The 13,296-nt window shown below is 45.7% G+C and overlaps 1 protein-coding gene across 2 annotated transcripts in view; it reads right to left on the reverse strand.

The window, feature by feature from the left end:
* Nucleotides 1–1,382: 1,382 nt before the first annotated feature.
* SHMT2 (serine hydroxymethyltransferase 2) overlaps nucleotides 1,383–13,296 on the reverse strand; it is a 207,725-nt gene continuing 195,811 nt past the window's right edge. For both annotated transcript variants that reach the window (XM_086966700.1, XM_086966695.1), the window contains exons 11-12: nucleotides 7,770–7,877; nucleotides 1,383–2,810 (exon numbers count right to left, since the gene is read on the reverse strand). In XM_086966700.1, coding sequence (XP_086822826.1) covers nucleotides 2,683–2,810; nucleotides 7,770–7,877 — 236 coding nt within the window. In that variant the 3' untranslated portion in view covers nucleotides 1,383–2,682. The remainder of the gene's footprint in view (nucleotides 2,811–7,769; nucleotides 7,878–13,296) is intronic.

The following is a 13,296-nucleotide window of genomic DNA, read 5'->3' on the forward strand; positions in this document are numbered from 1 at the left end:
GTGTTCCCCATCACTTGAGGGACCACTACCACTCTGTATGACTTTACCACACATGCATTTGTGTTATAATGGCATGCCTGATAAAGTCATATGCGTTGTAAAAGTTTTAGAAATTATGTCTTTGCAGAGTATTAGTCCCGCGTTATAAAAATTGCGGAGTGATGGTATGCGGGATGTTGGTTTGCGGAATATCATCACATATTCCCGGGGAGGGATAGTCCCTTACTTGCTATTTCCGTGGAGGCGGGCCTTGCGTCCGGATGTGCATGGCACGAGGCCTGTGCGCAACAAAGTGGAAAATCTCCAGTGTGCGCTTCAGGCGTCACCGGAAGTTAAGGCGAGATTACATTTCCTGCACAATGGCCCCTGTTTGCGCTCCTTCCGGCCCTTGGGAATAGCGCCATGCCCGACCTCCATACAGTAAAGCAGGTGCATGTCACTGGGAGCACGGGGCAGGCACACCCGGAGCTGGAATGTACAGAAAAAACAATGAAATATTGGGTGCAACGCTCCCTTTTTATTTTCCGTAATCCCGTGCCCTGCACACGCCCACGCCCCCAGCACACGCCCACAGCACACGATATGAGCCATGGCATGAAGGGCGGAACGTACCACACGCCCACAGCGTTTGTCACGCCCCCAGCACACGCCCACAGCACAATGCAGACACGCCCATAAGGGACTACTTTGCTGCCACGGTTCTTTTACCTTTTAAATGTATATGGTGGGCGTCTGCATAGCCTATGTACTTCTGCTGCAACTGCCCTTTCCAACGCTGTATTGGGTGTTGTAATTGGTGCTGCGGTTCCTGATATTACCCGCCTCAAAGGTTTGGGCTCTCTCTTTATTATATTAGTATAGAGTATAGATATAGATATATAACAGAACAAATGGCTGAAAGTTCCTATGAGTAGATTATACATATACATTTTAGTAAAATCAAAGGGTTTTGCTTAACATCAGACCATAAAAATATAACATGGAGACAACAAAGAAGCAGGTTTCTTTTTTTAAAGATATTACATTAACAACATCTCAGATTTCCTATAAAACATGGGCACTTTGGGGTGCTTGCAATTTGAGGACATGCCCAGGATGCAGGCACTCAAATTACCAGCTTGTACTGCCGGTCCTCATTTTCCTTTTTTTCCCTCTAAATTCTGAGTCCTCAGAGCACTTGGTAGCAGATATGAGACAAGTATTGGTACACTTCAGAAAATGTTTATATAGTTACAGTATACACCGGTCGCAGACACCGAAATCTAAACACACAGCTCAATTTTATCTGTCCATTGCTTCCCCTACATCAGACAAAAAAATCACTTCTGAGGTAGCCACTGAAAACGGAAATGGTAAAACACACATAAACCAGCGAGCCAAACTTTTCCCCCTCACAATAAACAATTTATTTTAATAAAGCAAAACATCAAAAAGTCTAAAGAAAGCCTTGTAATCAGTTAAGTTCAGTGTTTTGTGCAAAATTGTGAGGATTTCAAGCAAGGGTTCAGGGAGACACTGGAGCAATGTGAAGACTTTTGGGCTGTTCGATAAGAGAAGGCGCAAACATGTCTCAGGTGGCAATTTGAAGCATGATTGTTGCAAAAAGAGGCATTAAAGAACATGATTGAAAACCCTCAGGCCGAAAACTGTTGATTGAAAAGTCATACGACTGGAAGACAGGTCTCATCTGAATTATGCCAGGATTTGCCTTTCCCCTACACAACCTTGACTACATTCTGCCTGGTTGTAGTAACTTCTTGCCTTGTCCTAGGCACTCCTGTCTAATCATAGACTTCCTGCCCAGTCTATTTCCCCTACAAGATGCTTAACTTTCAAGTGTAAGAGCATAGAGGACACCCTAAGCTTACCATTCACAACCAACTCTTTTTTTTTAAATGGGCTTTGTCACATTTTATGGTTGTGAATGTCTCCACAATACTAGATTTCTAGCTGAAATTTCCATTAGGAATGGCAATTGGAGTCAGCTACAGAAGAAAGGGGTTAACAGGAGTTTACTGCAGATCGACCTAAGCAATACATCCTGGACATCAGTCCAACTCACAGATTTAAGGGGGCCAAAGGCCCATGCCTTAGTGGACCAGTTTCTATTTATAACACAAGGAAAATCTTAGTTTATTAGTCACATTTCCTTTCAGGTACTGTATGAAACCAGAATCTAGAATGGAGCCACAGAAATTGCCGTTTCGTGTCTGGGTGCAGAAAGAACTATCTGGATCTACAGTAGCTACATCTACAGATAAATAGCCCGCCATTCTAACATTGAGTTTATCAAAAAGAATGCTTGTCCCCAGTCCGAGCTGGACTTCCATGTTCATGTTAAATGTGTTAAGTTAAGGAGATTTAACTAGACCACCCTTTCTAATGAGTCATTGGGAGTTTCTTCTTGTGCAGTCCCATGTCACTTCCTGTTTTGTCCAGACCCACTTCCTGTTCAGGTCTACGCCACTTTCTGTCCAATTGGTCCACTTGTTGCATAGGCTGTTCCTTTTCCTGTTCTGTATAAAATTGTCTATGTTAGCATTAAATGAGGGTCCAACTCAGCGACTTGTTCTTAACTTCTTTTTTGGTTTGCCGATGTTTTAATATTTACCACAAGTTTAGCCGTTAGCTGGGCGGCTCCTGTTCCTCCCAACCTAACATCAGCCCCGAATCCAGCGGTTATTAACGTTCTGCAAATCCTGGCATGGGGAAAGCACGAGCAAATGTCTCGACTCGTGCGCGCAGATCCGCAATCTTGCTTGTTGTGGCCTCGTCCTCCAGCAGGAAGTTTTTGAAGTCTTGTAGCTTGGCTGCGGACAGACATAAGAAAGTCAATATGGGCAGAAAGGGGACTCAAAAATAAAATAGAACCTCGAAAACTGCAAGAACACGCACGACAACCATGGGCCGAAGGACAAGATGACCACATTCAGAAGCAGGCTTAGCAGGTTCCCAACCAGACAGGTTCCCCATTGCTAGAAGCAAGAGCGACATGGCTGGTGGTGGTGGATTCACAAACATTACAATGGGTAGGCACACTGGCGTCCTCTCTGCTTACTGGTCAAGGTTCAATTAGGAGCTTACAGTGACCACTCCACACAATCCTAAAGCAGGGTTGTTTTTATTTTTTATAAAAACACAGCCAGGTCAACATGCCACAAGGAGTTATGTTAGAGTGATCACAGGTTAAGGTGGTGACAAAGCAAGCCATGGCATTAAAGCATGCACTGGAAACATGCAAAATGGGTTCTCCCTATCCGCCATCAGCACCAACTAATCAACAAGCGTTTGGAGAAGAAAGCGGTTGTCTATGCAAGCGATGCATCCATGCTACAGAAATGCTAGCTTTTGGGACCTCAAAGAATACAAATCATCTGAATTGGCGAGCAGAATGCAGCTAGCATGAAGATGTATAACAGAACACTGCACACACGTTCAACACAGCACAAAGCATATGGTTGAGTATCGGCATGCTTACACATGAATTCATTAAAACATGCACAAACAGCAACGTACAAAACTTACACTAACAACACAGCACATCCATACCCTACAGTCTAAATCAGCATTTTAGCACTGACCGGTCTACTACTGAGGGAGTAAAATAAATAAGCATTGGCAAGATGAATAGGCCTGGCCTTGGCAAGCTGGTGCAAAGGTTAATTTATTTTTCATTGGACAAACGTGACATAAAAGAGAAAAAACATACGGCTGCCGTGCTTGAATTAAAACAGCTTTAAAAAAAATCACTGATGTGGACATTTTACTAGTGATGTTTTCTATGAAATCCTTATGGTTGTGCCATGCATTTTAATATCTGTGACGAAAACAAGAATAATGGACTACCTAAACAATCACTCAAATCGCAGTCAGTTACGATGTTACCTAAACATTGTATACATTTGAAAGGGACACAGATAATAAACCGCCATCTAATTGGGCACACGAAGTCCAGGTAAAATAAATAGCCACTATTTTTAAATAATATATATGATTTTTTTTTAAACGCACACACTTGTAGAGCCAGGTTTATCCCTGAAAAGGACGGAACTGTTTTTAGGGGGGCATGAACAATATGCTAAGCTTCTGTGCAGTTACTAAAAGTGAAGGAGCCCAAATGTAAAGTGGGTGGGTTGACCCACGGCCCTATACTGTAAGCTGTGGTGGGTGGAAATAAAATGTGAATGGCCATTTAGCCGACCGATGGAAAACCTTGCTGACAAAAGCCCCTCTAGATATGTGTACGTTTTGTGTGTTAAAAAAAAGGTCGGACGAAACAGCTAAAGCAGTTTCAGATGCCAAGGCAAAAAAAAAAGCAAAAGACTCGTCGTTTTCCATCATCCCACTGCCACGGGACCCCCTTTCTTTAAACCGACGTGAGCACAACAGGGCGCCATACCGGGGACAAGCAAGAGAGCGGGCGTCGACACGGTAATAAGCGGTGAGAGCACCTCATTGAAAGATGGGCCAGGGCGGCGGTGCCATTCATCACACCGGCATTAGTGCAAACAAGCTGAACTTTTCACAGAGTCGCCCTGTCGCATGTATAAGAGGAGCAGAGACAGGGCAGTAAATGTGCCTGCAGCCCAAGATGGATTACCTGAGCCCGGAGGGGGCACCCCTCCCCGTCACTGATCTTCTATTTATCACTGCACTTATAAATAAAACATGAGGTGGCGTCGGAGCCGTGCACTTATTATACACAGAGGTACACAATCAGGAGCACAGAAGAAGGCGGAAGAGCCTCGGTCTGCTTAACAGGTGTCACGGAGACACGCAGTCCTTCTCCAAGGCACTTGTACCATTTATTGCACTTTGAGGTCAGAGACAAAAGCCAAACGGCCTCTTCGCACTGAAAGAATGGAAGATTCTGTTACTCATCTCCATGTGGGTCATCGAGTCCAGAAAGATGAAAATCCTACCTGCCCACCCCCTCGCTGCTATCCAGCAACCAGATATCTGTAGTAGGTGCTCAACCCTATGAGCTAGCGTAGGGACACACTGGAAACAGAGATCGGGACTTTACCATGAAAATCAGGGCCAGGGCCAGGGCCAATAATGTGACCCAAACACCAACACAGCGAAACTGTGCAGTAAAGTTAAGCATGCACCTAGTGAGGTTACACATCCACAGAAATGTGGTAAATGGAAGAGGGGCAGTGGACGAAGGAGGTGCTGCATGGCCGTTGTTTCACCTACAGGCCTGGGGTAGTGGAAGTGACATCACGTACTGTTTGACAATAATGACATCACAGGAAGTGACTTCATATGAACCTTGATTTTTTCAAAGAAGGCATGTCCCATGACCATATCATCACACGCACACTATTTCAACTCCTTAATATCCTTATTCATGCTCACTCACTCTCACTGATATTCACTCATACTTACAGACTCTCCGGCCAAGTTTAGCTGATGCTATGCACTGTGTTTGTATCACTTTTGTGATGCAAACCCGGTGCACAGTGATCTGCTGGGATTTACTATCCAGTGCAAATTCTTATTTGCATTGGATAGTATCCCAAAATATCGCAAAATGTAGCTATGCGCTGCTTTGCGTTGTTGCTCGTCATGGCTTCCATGCAACCACCCGTGGATTTTGATGCAAATCCCTATCTACAAACATTGGTAGACAGGAAGTTGCAACAAAATTGTACGACTCCTAAAGTTAATCTCTCTATATTCTTCCAACTTTGCATGTTTGCTGCATTGTACAGAACACATACAAAGCGGGGAAAAAACCTAAAGCATAGTTTTTGTATGGATGGGACCATTTTCAGTACAAAACCTATGCTCTGGAGATTGCACACACCCTTGCACTATAGAACAAGGGTGTGTGGATTGGCATAAGGCTGCAAAAAGTGCACCTGGGCACAGTGAGAGAAAAAATACTTAATAGATCTGGTGCTTTTTTCTCCCCTCCTTAGAAGCAAGGTAGCGCAGCACCTTTGGTGCAGTGTTGCCTTGTGTCAAAGAATAGTAAATCTACGCCTCAGTCTCACACACAACCTTTCACTAATTCATTCACTTTCACTCACACATTCAGACTTATGTTCATGTACACATGCTCTCTCTCACACATTAACACACTCTTGCCCCAAACAAGCACATAACATACATTTAAAACCAATTTTACTAACTGTAGCTGCCATCAAATGTCCCGTTCTAGGTAAGTATGCTCCGTTTTTTTTATTACACTAATAGTGAATAATAGAATATTATTCAAAATTGTTAGGACGAAAAAGAGCAGAATATAATTAATGCAGATATCCACATTTTAGGCCAGGGGTCGCACGGTCAGTGCAGGGGTCACAAGGGAACAGCCAAGATCACAGCTGCGACCTCTGGCGGCCCTAAATGAAGTCCATGTCTCAAAGTCGACCCGAGCATAAACCCAGAGGAGAAGATTGGCGTTGGAGATAGAGCTACAGAAAATCTAGCACTACGTGCATAAAGACTATAAAAAAAATAGCATATCTCAGACCCAGATGTTGCTTGCACCTTATGGTCACATTTTACTTGCCCTTCCACTTTAACTGTAAAGAAAGTCCAGATTTCTGTAAAGAATATAGCTCTAGCTGGACACAGTTTACTGATGTTACTTGGTCATGTTGTTTTTGAGTTTCTAACCCCACTGGCTCCATGAGTAAAACTTTGACTTCTCTACCTCACTACCCCAGGAGAGGCAGGAGCCCGAAACAAGCATGCAATTATACGTGCACCAGTATGTTGGCCCTGAGACACTAGTCGTATGCGACAGCACCCACACACATCATCGCTCAATAACCACTCACTGCCCTGCCTTCCTAGAAAAGGCCTCACACAGGAGTAAAGTGAGAGTGAAAAAGCAGTACATTTTCTGACACTCTTTGGAAGAATACTACTTTTTTGGTGGGTTTTCAAATCTTCAAGGAGTGTCACAATTTCAAGATGTCTGTGTAATTTCCAGTATTCACTATTTTGTGTATAGCAGGCTCTGTGCACCATCCTTGGAGTAATAACTACTGCAGCATGCTCCACGCCGCTTTCATGGAAGGACAAAACGTGCAACTCTGGATAACTTTCGAATCCAGACGCTGCTCTCGTAAAACCAACAAAATAGTTTTGCCCTACACAACCCAACCCAGCCTTCTGATTTTGATCACAGAAAAAATTGCAAAACCTACCGGGTTCATGACCATGAAGGAACATAACCGATTGCCTATCTTGGGAGGTAGAGCCAAATATGGTCTCAGTTTACAAAAAGTTTGCAGTGATAAGACTATAAATCTGTCAACCAAAACCTTAGGTAAGCAGCAAGATGGTAGACCTTTAAAAAAACTCAATGACAACTCCCTGTTAAAACAGTGAAGCCTTCCACTTCAGGATTTCAAGAAAAAAGATCCAGAAAGTTACCATGCCTGCTGACGCAAACCTGCAAGATGAAATGGCTCAAAGAGTATATTCTCATGAAAAAACAGGCAATAACCAAGAAAAATAGGTTTCTGCCGAACGTCATGCTAGAACACAGACGCAACAATCTGCTTGAAGGGAAACGATCTGCGAAAAATTATCAGCACTGAGGCTGGATAAGCGTGCCCCGGCTCAGTGATTTTGTTTGTTAGGTTTTTTCTTGTTTCCATATTCTGTGCTCCTAATGCTCGAAATAACAGTGAAAATCACTCCTTGCAGTTAACTCAGAAGTGTCTTCTGACTTAAGTTCACAAGAGAGACACAATATAAAAAGTTGTTGAAAGCAATTATCATCACCCAACCACCGTCGGACTTACCAGTTTTCTTCTTGACGTCCAATCCAATCTCAATTCCCTCGTCTATGAAGTTCACCACTTTCTCAAAATCTGCCTCACGGAACTGTCTGGAAGTCAGGGCAGGGGCTCCTGTTACACAAGAGAGAGAGAGAGACAGGGAGAGGTCTCCAAATATGCATATTATTTTCTGAGGGACAAACACAGGCAGTCAATCATCAACAAACATGCTATGGTCCTTATAGAATGGATTTGTACAACCACAACAGTGGTTGGTTTCCTTCTTTGATATTGCTTTACTTAATTTCAAAATCCTGCAGAAATAAATCTATTCACTACAGGTCATCTTGTGTAACATGCAGAGTTTTTGGGAGACAACCAAGAACTGAATAGCACACGTTTTTACAAAGGTTGGTCCGTAATCTCTCATTTACCAGTTTATTCAATGTGGCCAAGCACACACACACTGTGTGATACTGGGCAAGACAATCAAGTTACTTACCCTCGGTAATGCCTTTTCTGATAGGGATTCCCTCTAACCGTAGATTACTTGCCTTAGAATATTCCCCAAGTGTCAGACTGGATTTGTACCCCTGTGCGCCAGGGGACGGTGCCTGCAACTCCTGAGCATCTGTTCTCTTATCAATCTTCCCTTTCAGAAGGACCTTCTGTCTCAACAATAGGGCTACCGAAGTCTGCCTTTCTTTGCTCCCATAAACCCAATAAAGAGCGCATCGGCCACTCAATGGTGTTTAGTCCAATCAATATAGACGGCCAGAGGTCGCTTCGGGCCAGGCTTTCGAGACGCTTCTCCTCCTTGGAGGGGAGGGGTGGAGCAAAGAAGGTCAGTAGGGTAATGGTTTGATCAATGTGAAAAGGTGTCACCACCTTTGGTAAGAAGGATGCAACAGCCCAGAGAACCAACTTGTCCAGATATAATGTAGTATTAACTGGTGTAATGGAGTGGGGTTGAAGCTTGCTCACCCTCCAGGCCGATGGGATACCCAGTAAGGAAACCTTAAGGGTAAGCAATCTGAGGGGACAGCTATGTATGGGTTCAAATGGGGAACACATGAGGTAGGTCAAAACCAAATTGAAATCCCACTGGGACATGACAGAGGGAGAGGAAGGAAACCAATGTTAAAGCCCTTTAAGAAAATTTACCACCAATCGAGATAGAAACACCAATGGCTGGTCCGGCAAACAGAAAAAGGCCAAAGTAGCCAACAGGTAATCGTTAACTGTGACCAAGGAAAGAGCTTGCCATGCCTAAGACAACAAAAACAAGAAAATCTCAGACAATGTGTCATGAAGTGAGTCGAACTGTTTGGTCACGCACCAAGCCACAAACTAGTCCCAACAGCAGGCATCTACAGGTTTGTTAGAGTGATGCCTGGCTGCTAAGATGATGTCAATGACCCTGAGAGGGAGGTCAAAAGCACTGGGTTGACGCTACTCAAACTCCAAGCATGGAATTGGAGTGAGCACAGCTTTGGGAGCCCTATTGTTGGGACAGAAGGTCCTTCTGAAAGGGAAGATTGATCAGAGAACAGATGCTCAGGAGTCAGGATACCAAATTCCCCTTGCCCAGTGCAGAGTCACCAGAAAGACTTGGGGCCAGTCTTTTTTGATCTTCAGAACTCAGAACAAGAGTGGTATCAGTGGAAAGGCATATATGAGTCCCCAGTTCCACTCTATGAGGAATGGGTCTCTGAGCGAGAGTTGCTTTGGAAACTCCAACGCCCTGACATTGCACTTTCTCTGTAGTGTTAACAGATCAAGTCATGGTTCTACCCATTTGTGGAAGATATCCTATACTACCTCTGGATGTAGCCGCATTTGTGATCCGCTAGAGCTAAATGGCTGAGTTTGCTCACCCTGGAGTTCAAAGATATCGCCAGGTGCTTTAACAACAGGACAATCCCCCAGGCACTCCAGCCATGCAAGGCCTCCTAGAACAGGTTACACTACCCCACCCTTCCCTGCTTGTTGTAGTACCACATGATATTGTCTGAATACCTGATCTAGCCTTCCCCGAAAGGAGGGCAGAAAGGCTTTCAACACCAAGCGGATGGCTTGTAACTCCAACAGGTTGATGTGAAGCTGAGCCTCTGCCACAGCCCGAATGCCTCTGATCTCCACCTCTCCCGATGGCTGCACGAGCACAGAAGTGATACACCAGTCACCACTGTCAGTTCTTGATAGGGAAAATGGGCTGACAGAGCAGATTGCGGTCCGACAGCCTCCATTGCAAGGCCTGTGCAGTCTCATTCAAAATCTGCAGATGTTGCTGCCACTGGGACTTCAGTCCCAGAGCAGAGACTACATATGCCATCGGGCATGACTGACCATTAGGATGCAGAAGAACACCAACCCTAGCCTCCTCAGAGCCAACCTCACTGAAATCCAGAATCGAAGCTGAAAAATCGGGATCATAGCCTAAATGTCTTGGACTTTCCTCTCTGTGTCCAGAAAGGCTCAGATGAAAGGGAACATCTGTGAAGGAGTCCGGTATGACTTTGTCACTTTTATAGTCAACCCAAACGATGTGAGGTGGTGCACTATAATCTGGAGGTGGGTGACGACTGCCTGGGGCGAGTCCAACTCCTGCAGGCAGTGATAAGGGTAGGGGAAGGCTGGACCACTGACCTACGCAGATGAGCTGCGACCACCGCCATCCCCTTTGTGAATTCCCGAAGGACGCTGGTAAGGTTAAGAGGAGCACAGCTAAATGGAAATGATCCTGGCCCACTGTGAACCTTAGGTAATGCTTGTGGGATCGCCGAACAGGAAAATGAAAATAGGCATCCTGCAGGTCCAACAAAACCAGCCAGTCTCCGGAATGGAGGGGCTGAGAAGACCTGAGCCGAGGTGAACATCTTGAACGAGTCCTTCTTTAGAAAGGCATTAAGACGGTGAAGATCTAGAAAAAAGCAGAGACATCTATCCTTTTGGCGATCCAGGAAGTAGCGAGAATGACAACCACAACCTACTTCTGGGAATCAGCACCCTCTCTATGGCTCTTTTGTCCGAAAGAACATGCACTCCCTGTTGTAAAAGGGATAGGTGTTCCTCAGTCAACTGTAATGGGGATGGTGGCAAGGGCGGCCTGGTATTCAGGGACGGGGGAGCATAACCTGTTGAACGATCTGCAGCACCCACTTGCCCGAGGTAAAGGCCTGCCCCTCTGGCAAGAAGTTGTGGATTCCAACGCCAACAAGTTGGCTGGATGTTGCGAAGGACACAAAGAGGCTTGGAGGTGTGGCTGGGAGCTGCCCCTGCTGTCCATGTAAGCTATGGAGTCTGTGGAAACTGCCCGAAAGGAGTGATAAGTCGGTTGTACTGGGGGCGTCGGCTGATGATATTGGGATTTCCTTGCCAAGGCCACACTAGGGGCAAAAAACTGTGCATGCAGAGGATGAAGAGCAGTGGACAATCCGAGGGAGCAATCCACAACTCTGCTGTCCTTTAAGCACTCCAGTGCTGAATCCACCTTTTCCCCAGAGTGGCAGTACTGGTCAAAGGACATGTCCGTAAATGCAGACTGGACATCCTCCGAAAAGCCAGTGGAGTGCACACACGCAGATCATTGTGTGACAAAACAGGTCACAATAGCTTGGCCCAAAGTGTCCCTGGCATCTAGGTTGCAGCGGATAGAAAACTTTGCCACGTCAACGCCATTCTGCAGGGCCTGGTAAAGATAGCACGAGCTTCCTCAGACACCAATGGAAGGACTTGGCCACCAAGTCCTATAGTGCAAGGGAGCATGGCAGTATTCACAGAGCGAAGGGCTAGACGGTTCGAAGAGAAAACCCTGCGCCCAAAAGTGTCAAGGCGTTTGTATTCCCTATCCGGCGGGAGGAAGGGAAAGCATTGGGATTAACTTTGCTTGCCAAAGCCTGCACCACCAGATTCCCAGGGAAGGATGTTTGAAAAGTCTGGATCCCCCGGTGTAGGACTGTGACAGAGGGCAACTTGGCGTTGACTGGGGCACCTGTGTAAGGTTCAGTCCAGGTACAAAGAAGGGTAAAGTCAAAGCCTCATTGAAAGGCAAAAGAGGTTCTCTAGTGGTTTGCCCTGGTTGCAATCTCACACCATCGAAGGGAGGAGGTGGAGAAAGTAGGATTATAAACTTTAAAAACCTAGTGCCGCCATCGGCGGAATAACATCAGCCCGGATAATGACAGCTCTGTCAGTTAAGTGGGGAGCTCATGCTGTTCCAGCAGACCCTCATTTTTTGCTGATGTACAGTGGATCAACACTGGAACTCTGCAACACCCCAACTCCAATAGTCTTTTCAACCAGATTCCGCACCCTAGAATATTCCCCAGGGGTCAGACTGGATTTAGATAACCTTAGAAGAGGTGCTCCTGCATGTGGAAGGTTGGCAGTAGGTGGCCCATCACCAAATTCGTTTTGCTTCCTTGAGTAGGAAGCCGAATGCTGAAAATGTTAGCAGCTCTACGGCCCACTAAAGCAAATTATATAGCATCTGTAGTGGCCAGGCCCAGGGGAGACAACAAAACAGAGTCAGGAGGTGTCTAAACTGCTCGCATGCTAAAGCTGGTCATATCAATCATCATTGTGATATGCCAGACCTATGTGAAACTGGCCGTCACACGAGATAATATCTGAATCTGTACTAAAAATACCATTTGGGCTTCTTGTTAGACTTACCTGAAGATGGTTTGGTTGTGGGAACGAGACTGGTCCATTCCACGTGACTTAGACTGATGAGGGGCCTTCCCATTAAGTGAAGAAAAGCTTTACCTCTTGCTCTTGGATGGCTTTTGGAGGCATCCGGGGGCCATCACCCCAGACTGCGGGAGTTGTGAGACTACCCCAACCACCACAGACATTCCCCACAAGGCTTAAACCCGGTCGACCTCTTGCCATTGGGGGACATGCTCCTCGCTCACTGGGTAGAATTTGACAAGAAAACCTAGAAACTTTGAGGAATAAGAGTTATAGAGACACTAGAGGAGCTCTGGATCCACGCCTGTAGACAGGAACATAAAGGAACAGATGTTAGCGTGGATTGGTGGCACCTACATAGGCCTGCGCACGTCACATCTGGTGACGGCGTTGGTGCAGAGCCTATGACGCGCAGAGTAGTGCTTCAAAGTTTATCTGAATCCAGTCTGACCCCTGGGAATATTCTAAGGTGAAGAATCTGGGTTAAAAAGACTATCAGAATATGGGCGTTGCAGACTTTCAGTGCTGAACCACTGCACATCAGCAAAAGAGGAGGGTCTACTGGAACATGATAAGCTCCCCACTAAAATGGACAGATCTGTCAATATCCGGGCTAATCTTTTTCCGCAGATGGCGGCTCCAGGTTCTTTAAGGTTATAATCCTACTTTCTCCACCTCCTGGCTCCAATTCAATGAAGGTGTGAGGCTCTTGTCTGCCATGGGAGTGAGTACCTGCTGCTCAGCAGGGGTTCCTGCAATGCTGCCGGCATCCACCACTTTTCACCTGGGCCCTTCCACTTTTTGACTCCTTCTGTGTTGTCAATTCAAAGAGGTTTGACAGCTCACCATTTTCACA

Source organism: Lissotriton vulgaris, chromosome 1_1, assembly GCF_964263255.1.
Source record: "Lissotriton vulgaris chromosome 1_1, aLisVul1.2, whole genome shotgun sequence".
NCBI classification, from domain to species: Eukaryota; Metazoa; Chordata; class Amphibia; order Caudata; family Salamandridae; genus Lissotriton; species Lissotriton vulgaris.